The 22410-nt window shown below is 39.9% G+C and overlaps 1 protein-coding gene across 4 annotated transcripts in view; it reads right to left on the bottom strand.

The window, feature by feature from the left end:
* Positions 1 to 22410, bottom strand: part of celsr2 (cadherin, EGF LAG seven-pass G-type receptor 2) — a 94264-nt gene that overhangs the window by 56411 nt on the left and 15443 nt on the right. For all 4 annotated transcript variants that reach the window (XM_088087985.1, XM_042510454.2, XM_088087979.1 and 1 more), the window contains exon 2: positions 2741 to 3451. In XM_088087985.1, coding sequence (XP_087944111.1) covers positions 2741 to 3451 — 711 coding nt within the window. The remainder of the gene's footprint in view (positions 1 to 2740; positions 3452 to 22410) is intronic.

The following is a 22410-nucleotide window of genomic DNA, read 5'->3' on the forward strand; positions in this document are numbered from 1 at the left end:
TGTTTTCTTCACAGTAAAGTAAAGGTTTTTTTTGTAAAGCTCCAGCTTCCCAATAGGCATCAGTGAGGAAACATAGGTTTGTTATATCATCAGTCTCACTGCTCTTTGAACAACAGTCAGCTCCTACAGCTCAGGATGAGGTGCTGAGTGTGGGTGTGAATAAATACGTAGGTAAACAAGTTATTTAATGGCCCCAAAAATAGATATGGATTTTGACAACAAATGCAGCAAAAACAAATGTTAAAAGAGCTGTTTTCATTCTTCAGAAAACAAGACTGAAATGTAAGCACTGTGATAAATGTCAGTACGCCACATACAACGTGATCTGGTGAAAAAAAGTTAAAAAACAAACAAAACTAACTTTTCTAACATTCAGCTCCAATTACGAGAATCAACCTCTAAAATTTACAGAACCTGTTCACATCCGCTGCAGCTTACTGCAACGGGGAAAACCAGATCAATAACTCATCACTCAGCCTTTGTCTGCAGAGCTACGGTCATCAGTATACAGGAAAGTCTGCATTTATAAAGAGCCAGGTTCAATAAAGAGCTGAAGAGGGGAGTGAATGTGACAGATGTAGACATTAAAGCCCCCGTGGGATCTTTCCGAATGAGAAGAAATTAACATTTTGAAGGCTACATGTGGACACAGCTTGGCAGAAATTTTGCCCTTTCACCTTCCAGCGTCACTACGCCTGAAAAAAGGGAAATTATTCAGTGGAAACTCAGGTGGGACAGATAGATGTGAGCGGGCCTTGCGTCATGCCCTCAGCCTGTGTTGACTGCTGGTAAATTTTTAAGTCTTTGCCAATTCAATAACATTAAATGAGAGCGCATTGCTTTTTGGCTAATAGGAGTCCAAATCCTACACCCAGTCAGGCAAACAATAATGCTATGCTGCTGCATATCATTGATCGACGTCGACATATCAAATTAAAAAATAGGGATTACTGAATGTCCTTTCAGTCGGGAAGAACGACCCAACCCTCAAATGTTCTCTGACCTGCCCATTTAACGCAACATCAACATTCACTTCTTTGTCTTTTAACATTATAACTGCTGACCTTAACACTGACTGTAATGAAGCGTTCGACACAGACATGCGTGTATTGATTAGCCGGGCACGACAGTTTAATGTTACCATTTTTAATCTTTCTGCACACGACCTGAAGCCACAGATCTCTTCTCGTACTGTCCGCCACTCTTTGAGGAAGTAAGGTGGATCGTAAACCGTTTATTTAACAGTTTGGGGTGCAAAATACAATGTAGAAACTTTGCAGCGTGGTAACACTAGTTTTTTTCAGTTTAGCACCAGCACATTTTCAGTGCTTGTTATAAACAAGGATACAGTTTCTCCGACAACAGCGAAGCGACATATGCCGGCTGTCATGAATAGCTTAACTTTCAACCTCAAAACAAAGCTATTCAGTGAGAGCTGGGATACAATCTTTGACCCCATAGAAACTACAGGTATTACACACGTGCAGTGTAACTGGAGCTGCGATGTCGGAGGGTTACAGCAGCAGCGCTAGAAATAAAGTGACGGTGTCCGCTGAGGCGCTCTTTGGGAGTGCTCGGCCTGCCAGAACGTTTTTGGATACACTTGAATGGATGGACCATTTTCATGGTCTCTTATTGAGGATCTTTTCAATAATCACAGAATTGTAACTTTTACCCATAGCTTTTCGTATAAAAGCTATGGGTAAAAATATATTCTGACCCAGAGGCTGACTCAAATCATTAATCCCCACTCTCCATGATAGTTTGTGAGCTAGTGGGCCTTTCGGCAACTGCAAACCAAAATTCACTGTACAAGTGTCGTACCTCAATGATATGAATTGGTATGACGACGTGATTTCTTTTTCACCACCTTGCCCTTAATCACAGACCGTATATAATGATGGACAACATGACAGCTCCCCCAGAGTAAAGCTAAAAGATTTCAATCACCACCCTTGATCACAATATAGGTCATAAGCCCTGCTCACTCCATGTTAGCAGATAGGACGTGGGCCAGTCTCACTGGTAAGTCCTCATTAAGCCATTCTACTTGTAATAGCAAAAAACAAAAACAATAACTTAAAAATCAGACCTTGCTTGCTTGTGGAAGCATGTTTCTTCATAGTAAGCTAAGTTACAAAAGTCTGATCTTATAGCTTTACCTCTCAAGGATACCTTGAACCTCATATAATACAAGAACAATCAAGCTCTACATTTTGCAATGGAAGAACAATGCTGCTGTTTTATTTCCATGTCTTCCACATGTATCATCAACTAGTGAGGATGCTAACTTTTGTTTTGGCATATCATGTAGCCCTTAATTGTATTCATGAACATTTTACCTGATTCTCAGTTTAAAATGAGAAACTTTTCAGCAAACTCACAAGGCTAGCATTAATCAGCAAGTTAGTTAGAGCTGTTAACATCTGCTGGCTACAGTTGTCATTTCAGTCTGCAAATTCAGCATTTTCATGATAGAACTGAGATGCCTGCTTCTGTTTACCTCTGTGTGAAATCAGAAGCTGATTACTTTGAAAAATTATGAAGAATTTGGAGTGGTACGTCTATCTGTGACTATTATAAACTGCATGATGTACCTTGTCAGAATATAAAGCTTACGGGCCGATAACAGTAACTAAGAAAGGTCAAGTGATTAATGAAGCCCAGAGAAGAGACTGAGTGTAAAATAAATCAAAACTGCTTCATCAGTCATTAATTAATGTTAAATGAGGACTCTCACCTGTGTAGTCCTCCAAGCACTCGCAGGTGTAGCCTCCCTCTCGGCTGCGACACACACCATGAGCTCCGCAGGGTTTCGAGTAGCAGAGGTCAATCTCTGTCTCGCAGTAGTCTCCTGTGAAGCCGGTGGGACAGCGGCAGCGCAGCCCTGCGATGGGGTGGATGGGTCTGAACAGGATGGTGTCTGATGCAACAAACGGCGCCAAGCTGTCGAACTTCAGCACGGACACACACTTCATGTAGTTCTCACACGGCTCACGGAGGCAGATATTGTCGTCAAAGGGGAGAACTTCCTGCGAGGAGATCTTAGCGAGGAGACTGCGGTTCAAGTACAGCCTCTCCTGGAGCTCCTCTGAGCCGAAAAACTCTCCTCCACTTCCACTTTCGACCCCTCTCCCAGGCCGGTCTCCTGCATGGCTGAGCCCTCCAAGCCGCTGGTGTCCCTCCCCCAAAACAGGCACAGCCACAGACAGGCTGACATTGAGGATGCGAGCGCTGACATCTGTGTCATCTTGGATGTTAAAGATGACGACATCTTCTGGGGCGGCGGACAGGACGCGAGCTACACCGTCCAGGAACTGGGCGAGCAGCAGGGAGAGGAAGTGCTCCTGGGAGGTGTTGGCCAGCCTCAGCGTGATGCTGTTGGACAGCATTTCATCTGTGATGATGGTGACCTGGAGAAGACATTGGGCGGACACTGAGTGGACACCGTCTGAAAAAAGACCAGAGGAAAAGAGGAATTAATAACAGACTAATGGAAATGATCATTTACATATTGGAGGTGTTCTTAGCTTTGGGCCCAAGTTATTTTTTTAATATAAAAGTAGTGAAGACAGTGATTAACCATTGGTGACTGGGTTGAATGAAGATAGCTGGATGTGCTCCAGGTTTTATGTTACGTTTTAATTTGATGTATATTGTTTTTTTGTGAACTGGCATGGTGAGTTCAGGAATTTGTTTTTGGAAATTTTAATCATATGTTTTCTGCATTTTATTATGTTTCATGTATATTCTGCTGAAGTCTGTGTGCATAATTGTGCTCATTTTACTGGCTGAGACCTTTAGCCAAATCACACGTCTTCATCTACAGCAGCTCAGTAGCAATCATGATTTGATCTAAAACATTTTTTTTTTTTAGGAAAAAACAACAATCTTGGCCTTTATAGTGATCTCAACTACACAAATTTTGTCACTGTATATTGCACAGTTGTGACACTATCACAGTGCCAAAATCTGTCCACAGAAGGACAAACATATAAACACCTGACAAAGTACATAAAACCACTTCTGTGTCAGTTCTCACTACAGTAGGTGTCCACACACACACACACACACACACACACACACACACACACACACACACACACACACACACAACGACACACACACACACACACACACACACCCACACACACACACACACACACACACACACACACACACACAGACACACAGACACGGTGGAAACAACACCAACCATTGCTAAGTAGACTGAAGCATTAAGGAAATACGACTCAGACAGAAGTAAAAAGCATATTTGAAATTTTCATAACTGGATTTTTAGACACTTAGTGGTCAGCCTGTATTATGATGTGGGTCATTAATGTGTTTTTAATAGTTTTTAGATAAAATCAGGCTATGGATACACAGATAATACTTGTTTGTGGATTATATACATTCTTGGTTTTGGTCTTTTTTTTAACTTATTGTTGACCCAAAAAAAGGAATACCACCAGAACGATACTTTAAATGTTAGGATGTTTTCATCCCATATATATTATTGATATATTATTAAAAGATAATCTGATAATCTTGAGCTCTACTACAGTCCCCAGCGATTGCAGCATCAACAAATGAAGCAACTGCTTCAGGTGTCCGCAGGTACAGACACAGTGAAGGATTTATGCAACAGCTGCTCCACGTGTGTCAACAGAACAAGAACACGGTTATTATGAAGGATTTTACAGCAAAACAAATCCACACATTGTACACAAATTGACACTTTAATGATTATCAACACATTTTTTCCTTATTATTCTTGGCTCAGACAAGTGGGTTTTTTTGGTATTGTTGTTTTCTTCTCATGTGCCAGAACAGATAAGAGACGAATGCCAAGTCTAAGTGTATGTTTTCTTTCAATACATTCCAAGTTTCTAATCAGCAATTTCACGCCTGTATTCACAACCCCCTCCTTCCTTGCTTTGTCCGGAAGCAGAGATGCTACTTCATTATACATGCCGTACTAAAAGCCTTAAGTCTCAAATTCAACCGTTACAGCATTTTCTTAGTTCAGCAGATCTCTTGTCTTTTATCTGGTTGTTTTGATCCTTTTCATGTTTTATCGTCTATACATCCACTCCTTTGGCTTTGACTGAAGACATGTAGTGTTTTGTCTGCTATTATACAGCAGCTCTTGACTGTACAATGCATTAATTCCCTTGATAGGCTTTTATCAACCAAGTCAGTCTATGTAGACGTTGCTGTTGGAGAAAAAACATAAATTATTCTGTTTCATCATGTTGCCTTGCACTACAAACATACTGAACTCTATGAACCGCATTTAAATCAACTCTGTTGAGCTCATTTTTCTTGCTTGTTTTTCTGCTGCAACAACATTTACAACAAAAGGACAAGCGCTCATCAGCTGAGAGTCGCTGACAGGAACAGTCAGTCAGAGCTCTGCTCACTGAGGAGTAAAATTATAATGAAAACAGATCCTAAACCATCCGATCTCAAAGAACACAAAGGGAAGTTCTGCATGTTGCTAACAAGCACGAAACGTACGGATCTGAGTCAGTTACAGCTTCAAGGTTGCTCTAAGTCTGCACAAATGTACAATTTAACCTGAATCATTCAGCTTTTTGCCCGGTGAGAAGACGCCAAAGAAGTCACAGAAGAATTAGTTTACATTGTGTCTGTCTATAACTGTGCTTCCCATTACCTGAAATCACATCGCAGCGTATTTGAGATTCCTTTGTTGTATTTTGGAACTACTTTACATGTCATTTTTAACTGACTGATGGCTCACTTCTTTCTCATATCTCATCAGTGGACAGAGCTCTCAATATCTTGGAGAGAAAGCGGACTCAACATCTTAAAGTTTCTCTTTATAGACAATAACTTCACTAATTTGAACAGACTTACTGCTTAACTGGCACAGTATAAATCCTTCGACATTTCCTTATCCTAATATAGCCAAACAAGACATTTTAAAATCTGCTTTTAAAATATACTATGCATGATTTTATTAAGAAAAAACAATGTATTAACTCACAATGAAGTCTAGAAGTCAGCCAGTCTATGCAGTGTTTATAGTAAAATCCTACGACTTACTTCTAAAGTAACCCTTACATTCCTACTCTGACTCTAACTCCTTCGCTTTCCAGGTAAAAGCAAATTTGCTTCCTGGACACAGCGCACAGGTGAGGGGCAGACTTTAAAGAAGGTTGTGACCAAGTGCCACACTGTAAGTAGCATGCATCCCAGAGGAGGCTTGGAAAATGGCGATATAGCACCAAAAAAAACACAGTATAGCGAGTCGCAGCTCCAAAAGAACAAAACTTGTTCCAAAACACAAATGAATCTGGGGTTGGCTTTAACTTTGACTATTGATGATGTTTACAAATATTAACTGGAAATTCCCGCAAAGATTACCTTTAAAAAAATCTGTTTAAAAAAAGCACATTAATATTGTATACACAAATTATTTGCTTTACTTTGCTTATCATACCTGCAAACAATGATAACAAATAAAACTGAAATAAAAATGTGCTTCTTGGCCCTTTTAGTGCCACTATCACGTACTGCAAAAATCAATAGAAGTAGGAAAGAGAAGTGTAAAAATTTAATCTAAAGTGCATTTTAAACACAAAATTGTCATTTCCATTTTATTCTCGAGTCCATAACTTTTGAGATGTCTGTTGCATAACAGAAGTGTCATAAAGAAGTCAGTGAACTGACTCAGTAATGTTAGTTACACAGAGATATTGAGGTACTTAGCCTCCATACACCACTGGTCATACAGCCCACGTAAGACTGACAAATGCTGTTTTATTGCTCATGTATTTAACTTTTCATTTGTAAGTGGAGGATTATGTCATTTCATGTCTCAAAAGTAGCACAGTCTCACTTTAAGGTCACAGAGACCACTACCGTTTTGTCTGTCTCACCGCTGGCCTGCAGTTTTCTGTAGCCTCAAGAGCAAACACAAAACAGGCTTAATCAAATCAAAAGTGTCATGAAAACAAGCCTCTCCCTCCAAAATAATCAATGGGACACTTTGTCTGGGGCGTCTGGACGCCGGCCAGAGAGCAGAACCTGCGAGCAGGACTCACACAAACAAACAGCACTGCCCAAAGTTACCAGATCCCTGTTTTGGCACCAGGCGAGTTTAAACACAGAGTGCCAAGGGAGGGAGGGGGGAGGAAAAGGAAGAGAGGGAGGAGAGGGGTCATAGAGGAAAAGAGACAGAAGCATGTTTGACACGGCTTTAATCCTTCTGCTTTCAGTCAAGAGCTTCTAGCACAGTAATAATACAGGAACTTAGCAGAGGAAGTGGGGAAAAATCAAAGCAGGGTCGCTCCTCTAATTCACACTTTACTGTAAACACACGCTCACACATTCACACACACACACACACACCTGTGTACACGAGAAAACAGTTTGCATATAAGAGGGTAGAACATGACAGGAAGCCCCTGCAGTGGCAGAGCAGTTCATAGTTTGACCTCCTAACAGGAAAAGCTGCTACTCGGGATGATTCATCTGATGATTGTTTTCATTATTAGTTAATCTGCTAATTATTTGTATGATCCATTAATCCTTTAAGGCGGTGGTTCCCTACCTGGAGTTCAAACACCCTCTGAAGAGCCACAAGGTGGTCACCAGGACAAGAAAGAAGGAAAAGAGCAGTCCTGCTTCACAACATATTTTTTTCTGATTTTTTTTCCTTATCTTTGGTTTTATTAATAAAATGCTGCATAGTTTAGCATCTTTGGGATTCGAAAAAATATACAACTAAATCAATCTCAGGAAGGAAAATCCCTTTTTGGCCATCAACATTTCACGGAGGACAAGGTTGTGTCTCCACATAGCTCTAAAACTCGAAGATATTCAGTTAACTGTAATGATTGATAGTTTTGCACAATAACATTTCAAAACCAAGAATATTTAGTTTAATATCATAAAAAAATTAAAATGCGGCAAATAATAACACAGGGTTTCCAAAACAGTCATTTTTTTGGTGGTGACCCGCCACAATTACAACATCTGCCGCCATGTATTGATTTCATGTTTTTGAAGTTGAGACATTAATTAGGAGCACAGCCGGAGTGTTTGGTTATACATTGCAGCTTTTGGAGCGCAGAGTGTACTCTGGGCACAGATGGAGCAGCAGAACACCAGGCACAGTGAAATTGAAACTAAACCATTTTTTGTGCTGACTCTACAAGTTTGCTCTGCAGCAGCTGCTCGCATCACCAATCCGATCTGATCACCACTATTCGAATCAGCTCATTTATTATCTCCACCCAACGACTCAAACTCCTCAAAACCATGAAGAGCTCAGCATATGCTGTATTCATGGACCCACAAATACATCAGACTTTAGAGAGGCGACACAGATTGATTAAAAAAAAGGATACACATAAGTTAAAAACAAAAAGGGAAGTTTCTAATTCTGTGGGAAATAATAACATTAGAAAAGCTTTTTAGCCATTTTTGCTTAAAATGATCAATTCTAATCTTTTTCTGTCCACTGACTCATCACTTTGGCTCTAATCTTAAAAAAAATAATTATTACATAATAAATGTGATGGAATCCAGGACTTTGGTGTCTTATCTGTGAGTGATCATGCAGATTTAAGCAGTGACCTTTATGAGTTTGCGATGTTTACAGTCAAATTTTTAAAAATCCTACAGTCACATACAAAACACGCACACACAAAAGGCTCATTGAAATCAAGGTGAGCTTGACATCCAGAATTTACAATCTGTCTGTGAAAATGTGACAGTTTTATCTATCATGTTTCCAGGCTTCAGACAGAGGAGAGTTTCAACCACCAAACCTCATGAGAGACAAACATGAGACTGACTGCTGTACAGTGAAGCAGAGGTGTGACAGCTTTAAATGGACTGTGGACACTGACATCCTTTCTAACCTGAAGAAACAAACCAACAACAATCCGCTCTCTCCCTCGGCCAGCCTCCTCTTCAACCGTTCAGCTCATATTATAACTGATACTCTGCAGCAACAGTAGCCAGAAAAACACACAGTGAACAGAGGCTCTTAAAGGTTAGGCCACATATAAGGACAGACATCGCCTTAATTATGTCCTCTGCCAATTCACATTCTTGGTCTGGAGCTCGGGCAGAGCTCCAGACGTAGACGCAGCGCTGGGAAACTGAGCGCGAGGAGAATCTCCTCTGAAAGGAACCAGACCATCCTTAAAAGAGGTCATTCTCCATGGAAGGATCCTCCGCTCAGGAACGGAGAGTAAGCGGAGCATTTTGGGCCAAAAAGGGGGAAGAGGAGGGGGATGCTTAGTTGGTGACGAGACGAGGTGCCAGCTCTGAAGTGTGACACTACTCTCAGCCCAGAGCTCGACCCCCTCTGGGCCTCTGGGTGCCAGGAATGCTCTCAGCTAGGAAGTGGCGCCAGGGAAAAGATTAAACACACACTGTGGCTGCAGGACTGCCAAGACTGTGTGCGGCATTATATGTGTGTATGTTTGTGTGTGTGTGGTGGTGATCCATACGTCAGATACATAGACACAGAGTAGAGTACACATTGAGCCAGTGTAGGTTTAGTCATCACTGAAGGTGAGAGAAACAGGTTTCATGACAGTAAAGTTAAAAAGCAGACTCGTCATTAAATGCCACTTTCAAATGGGTTTGTTGACTGTGCTCATGAAAACAGGCCCCATACATATGCCTCCTTTTCAATGTGGAAAATTTTCTCAGAGCTCACAGTTTACGAGTTATGATGTGTTTGCTGATGTTTTCAGAAAAAAACATTACTTTTCAGTGTATGTTTACATAATATATTGCAATTTTAGACATATAGAGTTAGTCACATGCCTTTGCATTTCTTGCATTACATGACATGCTTGCTAGCTTGCAAAATCATCAGTGTCAGTGGCCTCTAGACACCAAAAGTAGCATCCATATTGCCTAGCAGCAGTGATCTGATGACTTAACCACCTGGTTGCCAAGCATATTGTGTACATGGTTTCCTACGTAGTGACCACATGCTCATGAGTGGGGGTCACTGTTATTTAGGGATGCACCGATTCAGTGGCCAAACATCAGTATCCGACAATATTTGCCTTGTTAATTGCCATCAGCCAAACAGCAAATAAGATGACAACAGAACAGTCCAGTTTCCTATAAAATGCTACATTGTGAACAACAAATCCATGTTGAAATATGCAGCAGAGAGCTCATTACCGTTAACTCTGAGCAGCTAGTAAACACAACAAATTGATAGTGGAGGTCGCAGAGTTACACTATAACGTTTTCAAGACCTGGTCAGTAAAATATTATTATTCTCATGATGTGTTAAAATGTGGTCTTGCAATATTCCGTTTTTGGCAAGAAACTTGAATAAATACAACAGTTTGAGGGAGAAATTTGCAGATGTTTTCACAGCAATATAAAATAAATATTAGATATTATTAAAATATGTTTTTCATGTGAAAGGTTATATGAATGAAAGGATGTTTTATAAAACTGTATGACTGAATTTGTGCTCATCCAAAGGTCATGTGAAGGACTGGACGACTTAAAAACATTTTAGTTGTGTTTTTATGATGAAGATTTCTTTGTTTCCTTGGCGCATAAGGGAGAATACGCAACACAATCACACAAACAAAATCACAAAAAAAATCAAGAATAAACAACAATAAAAAAATCAGCATCGGTATCAGTATAAAGCTATTAGCCAAATTGTTATTTTAAACACCGGTATCAGATCATAATCTCAGAATAGGTGCATCCCCACTGTTAACCTTAAGACTCAATTATTTTGGTGGGTTTTGTGCTTTTGAATCAGATGATTCATCAAAATTTTATCAAAAACGCATCAACAAATACACAAAAACAAAGCTGTTATCAAAGCTGTGTGTCAATCACCTTTATAAACTCAAATCCTCCAGCATATAAACAAAATACTCAAAGTGTTATTGCTCATATTTCCTAATATTAAATCAGGCTGATGCAGAGCCAAGAAATCCTACCAGACATCTCCGATAACAAACTGACTTATGTAAACAAGCTGACTCATAATGATGAAAAGACAGGATTCGCTCAGAGACACAGAGGCCATGTTTGACTGCAGGTTGAGGTCTCCTCACAGAAACATAAATTATCAGCCGGGAGGTCGGGGAGGGGAGGTGTACAGCTTTTTATCTCTGAAATATTAATGAAACCCAGTTTCAGCCGTCAAGAGAATTATGAACGACAAATACTCTGCTGACACAATGTTATACGAACGCAGAGAGCCCTCAGAATGGAGTGCTCGCTATAAATAAACATATAATCAAAGCAGGATTTATTGATTTCTGTTTAAAGCCTAGTAGGGATCTCAGTGGCTGGGATAATAAACTGCTGAGAGAGACAGAGAGAGAGAAAGAACAAATCGGGGAGACTGGCCTAATTAGACCACAAAGTTGCCATCAAATCTCCCAGTTGAATCCCAGAAAATGTCAACAAAGTCATGGTGAATAAAGATCAGCAGGACCGTGAGACCAAATTACTGTGAGGACAGAGACATCACCCACAACAGCACCACCAGAGAGCCCGACCCTCACCCTCAGAGCCTCGTCTGTGACAGTTTATCAGTTATTTATGCTGTTTTCTCGTTTTTTTTATTTTATTTTATTGTTTGTTTGTTTGTTTTTTTTGCTGTTTGTCTGTGTATAGAGCAGGAAAAAAGACAGAGGGGACAACAAGATAAAAATGCTGAAAGCCAGCTACCACGGTGAATGAAGGCGTCACCTTCAGAGGACTGAAGGTCAGTGGGCTGAACCTGCACCTCCTCTACTGATAAGTCTGCAGAGGATTTAATACAGAATCAGTGCGGGTTTCTGCTGTCAGCCTCCAGGGGCGGGTAGCAACGCATTACAAATAACACACAAGTAAAAAAGTGATTTTTTAAAAAATTAGGAAGAAGTACTTTTCACAGATCCTTTTATTAAACTATACTTCTGCTCTTTACTCGAGTGTGTTTTTGAGCAAGTAATCTACTTTTTACTTGAATACATTTGCCATTTATGCCTCTGTTACAGTTAGTCTGATCTAATACAGGGTTTGGAGAGAGAGCATGAGGAGCACCTGTAGTGATGCCAAATTGCAAGATGTCGAGAAGAAAGAGAAGCACACCTGTTTTTTGACCACAATGCAATGATAACGCAACAAAATCCAGAAGAAGAGGCAGCTATCAACCACAATTCCTGACCACGTCTAGCTACACTTTTTAGTAACAAAATCTGAAAAAAAAAAGGCAACAGTTATGAAGCGCTTGCTCTGGCCCCCAAAAAACACTGATTTCTCAACTTTGAAACACTCCTCTAACCTCAACAAGCTCATTGAACCTAAGTTGCAAAAACTACAGGCGTGGATTACTGAACAGGCCCAGAACCCAGAAAAATATAAAAATGCAAAGTAACTCCTCAGCTGGACCATTCATTTGGAGCACTGTTGAAGTATATATAGTACCATTCGGTAATTCATTTCACACACTGCTGGAGCACAGAGCGAACTTTGGGCACAGACAGTGTAGCAGAATGTCGAGCGCATTGAAAGTGAACGACTGTTCATTCTACTGGGTATAAAAGTTTGCATTCACTCGCAGCAGCTGCTCCTCTCATTCGCTGATCTGATCTGACACCTTGCAAGTCACAAACTGCTGCTGAGGGGGAAAAAAGAACAAACAGAGAGCATTGCCTGCACTGCATTCACAGACCTGCAAATTTAGAGAGGGAGCACAGAATGGTACAAAGGGACATACATGCATTAAAAAAGTCAAAAAAACGTTTGCTGTCATGGAGGTAGGTAGCAGGTACAGGTACATTAATGTGATGTCCAAAAAGTTGGCAGTCTGGAATAGTTTCAAAATTGACCAAGATGACCCCAAATAAGTCAAGCGCCAGGTATGCAAAAATAAACAGTTACATCACAAATCTTAAACCAGGTAAGCATCTCACTTGAAAACTGTAGATAACAGCTTAGCCATCTTGCAAAGTCTTTTTTCCATAGCTTTATGGCAAAAGTTGCTGCAATGTGCATGTTAACGGAGTGGCTAATTGTCACATTATTTTAATGTACAATTATTAAGCATCAGCCAAGGATGTATGAAGATGCAAAAAGAACTACGTCACAGTGCACATGGTAAAGGAGCTGATGGGATCCCATCTCACTGGAATTGTACTATGTATCATTTCCATGTGACAAATAATAAGTAGGTTGCACGCAGCTTTCACAAAGCAAAAAGACAAACAATTCTGTTTTTAATTCCATCTTTCTGGCTGATAGGATTGTTGCTGCTTGTGTTGTACAATGCTAACATCACTGTTGCATCACCTTCCAGTGTCAAGTATCATTGCCAGCCATTAGCATTAGCTTTAGCATTAGCAAGGGAGTCAATATGTTAAGCTACTCTTGGCTAAAAGTTTCTTTTAGCTAACAGCAGCTGTGCTGTGCAGAGTATGAAATAAGCACCAGCCAAATCCTTTTAAAACGCGCAAGTGGCTGCTTGATTTGCTTCACTCACAAGCCAAAACAACAATGGTAATTTATTGAGTGGCTGGTAGATTGCAAAACCTGGCAGACACAGTGCAAGGTGGAAAAAAAAGTTCACTTCCAACCCTGGTGCATGCTCACAGGAATCAGATCCAGTTGTAAGAGATATCATCAAGAAACAATCAGTTTATCAGATTGTTTAAAGTCCGTATTTGAAATATTCTCATGTTACTAATAGTTTTGTCTGGTTAAGTCCATTTGGTATTACCTTCTTGTAGGGCTTCCTGTTCATACTGCCAAAGGGGAGGTGGGGGAGTTCAATGCATTTTGTAGTGGAGGGGGACCTAGACTATACCATATGGAAGCAGTACAGAGGGGTGTTTTTGTTGGTATAGCAGAATTGCTCTTAAAGGGGCCCTAAATAAGTATGCACTCATGATATTTCTGTCAGGATAGATAAAGTGATGTGTTGATGTGGCCAGAAATGTTTTTATGTAAAGATTTCATAAATTGGTGGATTGGTTGTCTCATAAGAGGGCTTCCAATATAGGTAGAGGCTCCTTGTGTCAATGTAGCTTCGGCCCGGGTTAGCAGTAAGTGCTCAAGCCCTATATTCAGGGGTCAGTGTTGTTATTTGCCATACATTAATTCAATTTGAGTATACATATATTTAGTTTGAACAGTTTTGTTCTTAGTTTTTTCTTATTCTTTTTCTCCCATTTTTAAAAAATCACTTTCCCCTAACAATTCAAATTTTGTACAACTTCACAAAGTTTTATTGGTACAAAGAGTTGCTCCTAATGACAAAATTCTTAAAATTGTGACGTTTTCTACAATTTTCCCCTGAAAGACTTGATCCTGGTAAAGATAAAGGTTATTCAAAAAACACCCTAGCCCTTAAAGAGCTCCTGAGGTGAAAAATTGTTAGGAGGAGAGAGGGGGACTTTTAAGAGGCTTGAGAGTTTCTTAAGTAGAGCAGGAAATGAAAGAAAGACAAAAAGGTCGGAGAAATATTATCCAAACGCTAGAAGACATTAAGTTAATGAAATGCTATAGATTAGATGGTGCAGGAATAATTTTGTGGTTGATCTTACTAGGGATACTTACATATTTTTCACTCAAAGCAATAATAATGACACCATAGATAAAGTGATCACAACACTAAAATATTTGCTACTGAAAAAACACTACAATGCAGCAGTGAGATCACACAACAACCGCTTTCACAGTCTTATATTATGATCAAGTTCGTTTCATTTCCACTAGGTGTCTACACTTTGCAGGCTCTCAAATGGGTGAGTCTGTGACAACCAATCACATCTGTTAAAAGAATGTGTCATACCTAGCAACGGGGTCAACCACAACTCCTCACTAACATAAACGTTTTTCACCCATCCTCGCTCAGAGTTGCTCTGTATTTTCCTATCACTCCTAAGGGAGGACTCCTGGCAAGAAATTTTTAGGCTACGTTAGGATCTCTCTAAGTGTTTGTGAATATGGCCCCGGGTAATGATCCTGAGTCCATGTCTCCAACTCCCACCACTGGCCCAACCCAACAGACCTCATCAACTAAAACCATAAAGCTGCATGAATGATCAAAAAAGTGTTTTAAAAGCAGCAAAAAATTCAGTCAATGACACCAAGTTTACCAGTTGTAACTTAAAGAAGTATTTCACTGATGTACATAAAACTAGACCGTCTCTGGAACAGAAAAACATTCTGAAAACATTTGAGACAAGAAATATGCAACTCAGTAACAGGTTTTGGTTTATTTTTGATCAGAGCTGCTTAATTTTAACATTTGAACGGTCTCCATTTTCACTGTGCAGGAAGCAGTGTGAAGCCCACTCCCTGTTCTCTCGCCATTACAACAAAACAGGGCATTAAAATATGTTTCTGAAAACATTTTAGGCGTGAAGTAAGCAGTGCAGAAACATAATATTTATAATTTATATATATTCAATTGGCACTGATTTGTTTTTTAATCTTGAGACAAAGCTGGTTGAAAATCATTGATGTATACGTTTAAACAAGTAAAGCACCACGGTAATGATGAACATACAGTATATCTCCATCACAGGGTGTGTCTTGCTCAGAGGTACTTCAGCAGGGCTGCTGCTCACAATCACAAGACCTTCAACCTTTCTGCTCCGCCTCCTAATGTGCAGGTTAAACCCTGAGCCAATGACAAACACCTTCTAGTTACTGCGGGGAGGGGGCACACATTACAGACACTATAAAAATACCATTTATCATCGTGACAGTGGAGAGACGATAAATAATCGCACTCAAGCAGCCCTCTAAAGCAGCCATTCATCACATGTCTAATGGTTCCACATAAAGAACACCACAATCAAACAAAACCGCGTTAATTCTGTGATCCGAAGCGGCCAATACTCCCTCAGAGGCCGCTGTGTGTTTCTCTGCATAAGTGTGTCATGATGAGGGGGAACCTCCGGGTAAGAAGGTAATGAGGTTGAGCAGAGCCTGTCTTAGCTGTTCAGCATCAGTACATTACAGTATGTGCAGCACGCACCGGGTTCTCAGTACATCAAAGAGCGCAAAGCCGCGGTCCCATTTCAAAGATCAATAGGGAGATCATAAATTAAAAATCACTTTGGAGGGAAAAGGCCTGTGGACGTCTAATCAGTTCACAGCCTCGCTCCAACCAGAGAGCCGCTCTGCAAACTTACAAGCTTTTAATAAGTTTATGATTCGGAAATGAGCAAGCGGAGTGTTAGTTTCTGTTTGGTTGTTTGTTTTAGGACGGCTCAATGAAAACTGGGCTCTACTGATCAAACTTCAGAGCTTTACACTTAAAAGTGCTCTAAAGAGACGACTAAAAGTGAAGACACATTTGTCAAGCGACTCCCGCTTACAGTAGAGTGTGAGAGTAACCTTCAAAAGCAGCTCTCCGGTGATCACATGATTCATCAGATGTATGCTCAGAGTAGGAATAACCAATCAGAGACAGAAATTAACCCTACATCTGCCATATGTGACCTTCTTTAAGAAAACCTTGCATTTCAATGATACATTCCTTGGCATAAACATAATGTAGTTCTATAAGGTTCATTTTCTTTGTGTGAAATCCTAAATATATCCAGTGGAAGTTAACATGTGAAATAAAAAATAAGTGAGATACTGTGGGAGTTGAAGCGTGTGTGTGTGCGTGGAGAGAGGCGTGAGGTGAAGATGCTGTGTGAGGTGAAAGGGACAGGTGCTCATGGAAGCAATTAAGGTACTTAAAAACCCTTAGCGCCTGCAATTTGTGTCAAAGAACATACTCCTCCTTGCAGTCGTAACTCAGGCAAACTAAAATGCAAATATAGTATTTGCAGATGACACTTCAAGAAGATATCATTATCTCTGTCTGATGTCACTTGGCAATAAAGGTTCATAAATACCCTTAGAAATCATAGAAAAAAGCTGCTCCTTAGAACTGCAGAAGAATCATCACATTAAGTTCTCTTACGTATCAAAGTCGTCCAGTAATAATCATCTGTACAGTTGTGGATACATTGCAAACAAGAGGTGCTGATGGCTAATTCAACATACATACATTTAATGATGCATATTTGCCAGAATGTTTACAAATATAGGCTATAAAAAACAACAGTGGCAGCTTTACAGTATCTGATCTAATATATCTATGATGCATAAATGCATAAGTAGGGAGGAAATAAAAAGGAAATGGCTGAAGTGGAAATGAAACTAAATTTAAGCAGAGAGGAAATCCTGCTGCTGGCAGACAGTGCATGGTACATTGATAAAAACACGAAATTAGGAGGAATTGGTAATGCAACCACAACTGCAGAAAATAATAATGTATTGAAAGTAGGGGTGTCAAACAATTGATTTTTTAGATTGCAATTAATTGCAGAATTTCTATTTTTCCATTTTTTAATCTCATGTTTTCAATTCCCCTATTTTGCATTACAAACTGCATGGAACTAGCATAAAATGGGGATGTATGTAAAGGGGAGACTCCAACAGACCATTTTCATTCAGATATCTTGAGGTCAGAGGTCAAGGGACCCCTGTGAAATATCCATGCAGTTTTTTGTCATCGCCAAAATGTAGTCTAACTGTGAAGCATCATTCAGTTCCCTATTGAGAGGCATAACATGGTTGGTAGCACTGACTTCAGATGATACCAGTATCATCACTCCAGCTTTAAAACTCGCCTTGTACAGCCCCTTAAAGACAGGAATGTTGGCTGGCGATTAACACGATACAAAAAAACTCCCCCAAAAAATCCCTGCATTATGTATGGACCTTAGTTGCATCATGATTAACGTGTTAATGTGAATGTGAATAAAATGCAGCTTCATTTTTGTTGTTTGCACATCAGGAGAATGCAAATGTGAAACAAAACGTGGTCAAATGTCTGATCAAATGTTGAAATCAAATGCAGATTGTTAGCTAAAACTACCTTATTCTGAAATACAGTATGTAGTACACTCTGAAAGTGGACCCGCTGTCTCCATGTCTCTGCAGTAACTCATAACAGTAAAAAACACTGTTAACAAGCTACAACAGTGTGAAACTGTCAAAGGTGTCATGTTTGCATATTGCCGATAAACACCAGACCAGCGAGTCCACACAAGGTCACAGAGAGACAACACATCCACACCACACACACCAACCAAACAAACCACAGAGCCATGACCTGAGAGTTCAGTGCCCGCGGGGCCAACAACAGGACACAGTTTAATTTAATTACAATTAAATGCTTTGCCCTTGGAACAGACTGAGAATCACACACATTAATTACTCTGCTGCTGCATGTGTGTCGATGTGTGTGAGACCCTGACTAATGCACGTTGTTTGACTTCCTCTTTCCCTCCACAGTCAGAGATCAGCAGCTTAGTTGTGTCGTCATCTTGACATGTTTATTGCCAGTTTGAGACTAAACGTTACAGGTGCTGGGGCCCGTCAACATGGGGCCCACTAAACTGTAAGTGTGGTTAAGACGGATGTTAGAGGAGACTGAAACATAAACCAGACAACTGGAGCTACTCCTAACTGTTCAAACTCCCTGTAACTTACAACAAAAGGGAAGGTGCATCATGTGTATTTTTTGTGAAATACAGACTATCTCTATTTTGGAATATGGAAAAATATGATTACAATGTAACATACTGTATATCACTGCAATAGGGTATAAGGGCCACTGTAGCTTGAAAAAAAAATGAAGATAAGAGCCAATGGAGGGGGATAATATTCTGAGAAAAATTAAACTGTTCTGAGATAAAAGTTGTAAATTTACTAGAAAGAAAAACAGTTATCCAATGAGATTAATTTCCAGAAAGTCAGGTGATGTAGTAAAAAGTGCAACAAAGTCCATATAGGGAGGAAGTCATGGTGAAGGAATAGGTCAAGCACAGGACTTTCACCAAAAGTACCTTTCCAAATGTACAAAAATCCCACTAACATCTGGCTTTTTAAAGGGAAACATTACAATCAGCATTCACTCCTGGGGCAAATGACTCTGCAGCAGTAACAGATATTTATCGACTCGAGCTCTATAGGTTCTGATTGGCAGTAACTGAAATACAACACCCAAACGCTTTACTTCTCAAACTTTTTGACAAACCTGATACACATGAAGAAGAAAAAAAAAGAAACGCATATTTGTCTATTGCCAATTGGAAAGGAGTCTATGACCTATTTTTATTGAGCTTAAAAACCTGCATGTATTTGGTAAAGTAATATTTTTAGTCTTTTAGGCTTTATAAAGCTGCTGAAAGCACACTATGTACACGAACTTTAGCAGAACAGCTGAATAGGCCCATTCGTGGTAACTTAATACTTCATTTGCTGCTAAGATGCCCAGGAAGGACGTCCGGCTGGTTGCCAAGTGACGTCCCAGATAATGGCACAACTTCCATTTTGGAAATATTTTTTAATCATAAAGTGTATTGATTTGACATTCAAAGAACAGACATTCAACGTCTCAGTCTTTCCTGGGACTCCCTGTTTACCGGTGGTGTCTTTGGCATGATGAAGTTGATCCTACCTTATGAAGGTAAGGGATGTGCTTCTTTGACAAGAGACTTTATCTCAGAGAAAGATATCCAAGTTTTTCTCTAGTAAATTAACTACGTTGATCTCAGAAATTCAGAGCTTTCTTTTATTTAAAACAGAATATTATTAAATGAACTTCATGATTTCTGTTCCTCCTGATTGTGGACAAACAGGAACAGAAAGCACCCAGCATGACATCAGGCTTAATCCTCGCCTTCATACCAGTTAGCCAGCTGAGGTTCAATTAACACTCCAGCAAAGAAGAAAGCAAGAAATCAGGCCCTAATGAGGGCTGATGTGGGTTAAAGACCGAGGGAAGAGAAGTTTATCATGATGTTGGAGCTCTGTGACTCGGTGCTCTGGCAGTGTTTAAAACAGTCTCATATCTGTTAGATCAAGCTTATCTGACGCCTCCTTCATTAAAACCAAGTGCACTCTGTTTGGTGTTCATTTAATTTAAAAGCTGGAATCTCGAGTCCTGGTGATCAAAAGGGGGGCAGTAAAATGCAACCGGGGGGGCGGACTGCTTGAATTAACCAGGGCTGAAAGGTGAAACACACTCAACTGCTGCCTGAATGGACACCGATGGCTGGTTGGGGGGTGGAGGCTGTGCACGGCAAAGGGAGGGACAAGGTTCTCATCTCATTACCCGTATACCCCACCCCACCCCTTTTCCCTCTTCCTGACCCCCCACTAGACAAGCAACGGCCGAAAATGACACCCCACCACCACCACCACCACCGCCAGCGCCACCACCCTCCACATAAAACACTTTAACAACTCCCGCAGGCCTCCATCCACACACACACACACACACACACACACATCACCAGCAGAAATCAAGATCAAGACTCAATGTGCTTTCAAAAAACACTGACCTGCACTATTTAGGCAGTTTTGAGGATCCATCATCCAAACTTAATAACATTTTCTGAAGATTTGAGAAAAAAAAACCCTCTAAATTACTAGCACTGTTTTAGTTTTTTGGTTTTTTTTTTACCTAAAATCTTTTTTTTTTTTTTTTTTAGATATTTAAAACCACAAGGTAATGGTCAGGTGTGGTTTTACGAGTCAGGCAGGCTAAAAGGTATAATATGCAACATTTCAAATATCTAAAAACAACTCTGCCTATGTTATGTACTTTGCTGAGCTGTTTACTTACATTATCTTCAATAACTTTATATCTCGTTTTTTTTTAAACACTTGAAATTAAGGGCCAGTTTTACAATAATCATAACTGAAGAAAAAAACAACAAAAAAACAGAAATCAATTAGGCAATGAGATTATGGAGAATTTTACCCAAATTTTGATTATAATATAAAACATGACTTTTTGGTGACATTAAATGGGAGAGGCATTCAGTAAATTACTTTTTTTTTAAAAAGTTACCAGAGTTACCATTTATTTTAAGATTTCACAATGCCTCAAAAAACACTCATGAAGTTCTGTTTCCCATGTCTTAGCATTTTTAAGACTTGAAAGATTGATTTAAGACATTTAATAACAATTAAAGCCATATTTTTAGATGAATGAATTTAATGCCTTGTAGGACTTTTTAAGGATCTGTGGGAACTTTAAACCGTACACGATTATGTGTAACTCATACACAGTATTAGCTCTAAAAGTTGAGGCAGATGAGAATTTAGCAGCCTGGAGGGTAAAACATGCCATGAGGGCTGAGACGACTTTAAAGCTTCTCTAATCACCAAAAACATTCTTGAACAACCTCCGCTCGGGGGAAATTTCAGAGCACAATGACAGCAGACAGAGGCGGCTTTGAGGTTTTTTGGGATAAAAGCTTCTCACCTTCACCACGATGAGAACTTCATTGTTGGTTTAATTGTTTGGGAAAAAAGCGGTTAAATGAAATTACACATCTGAACACCAACAGCTCGTGTACAACTAAAAACCTACTTGTAAATCTCACTCTCAAAGGAGGAATGGACAGTGTGCTTTAACTCCTACACAGCAGATCTGCTGTTATCCAAGCGATGTTATAACACAAATTGAACGTAGCATCATAATGTGAGATTACATTGTGTGTAAGTGCATGTTTGTGTGTGTTCTTCTACAGAAGAATAAATGGGTTAAATAAATATTCATACATCTTTGACCTTCTTTTTGAGACAGTAATTAAAAAAAATCCAACAGTGTTGTAACTTGATGTTTTATCTTCTTCTGCAGAGCATTTACGCCTAGAAAAAAACAACGATCGGCTGTAACGATAACCACAACACAACACCACCTAATTCCTTGCAGTGCTTACTGCGAAGTCAATAATGAAAACTGCTGCTTTTGCTCAATGTCAACCCAAGGATTTCAATCCGGAGGAGTCTGAGCAAAGCCACAATCCCTCTCCTGATTCCTCCATTCACAAGGAAAGCTGACTACAGCGGAGAGAGGCCATTCGTACTTATTTGCGGACCCCGCCACAGCATCCCCTGATGACACTTTTCTGCTGTATCTGAAAACCCAGAGAAGAGGACATTCCTCAGATTCTTCCTCTTTAGTGAAGCAGCTTTAGAGCCACAGAAAAGGCCCAAACTCCTCCAATCAGAAGATTTGCATATCAAAGGAAAACTGCTGTCAGCGCAATAGTAAAGAGACATTAGCATGCAGAGACGTGACCGAGCACAGGCCGTTATTCAAACAGACCAATAGACATTTGATAGATATTGGATACTGAGCATCTAGCAGCACAATAACGCCTTTGTCATTTACTAAAAAGCTTTAAAAAAAAAGCAGAGCAGACGACAACTCAAAGTCATATTCCATGTTTGATACCAGGACTAAAAAACATAACGGCTATTATATAAACTTATTCTGACAGTTTAATGTTTAAATGCTGTCATGAGTAAGTCCACCTGCATCTAAAAGTGAGCAGTATAAACAGGTATTCTCAT

The sequence above is a fragment of the Plectropomus leopardus genome, chromosome 2 (genome assembly GCF_026936395.1).
Source record: "Plectropomus leopardus strain MGB_pleo_1.0 chromosome 2, ASM2693639v1, whole genome shotgun sequence".
NCBI classification, from domain to species: Eukaryota; Metazoa; Chordata; class Actinopteri; order Perciformes; family Serranidae; genus Plectropomus; species Plectropomus leopardus.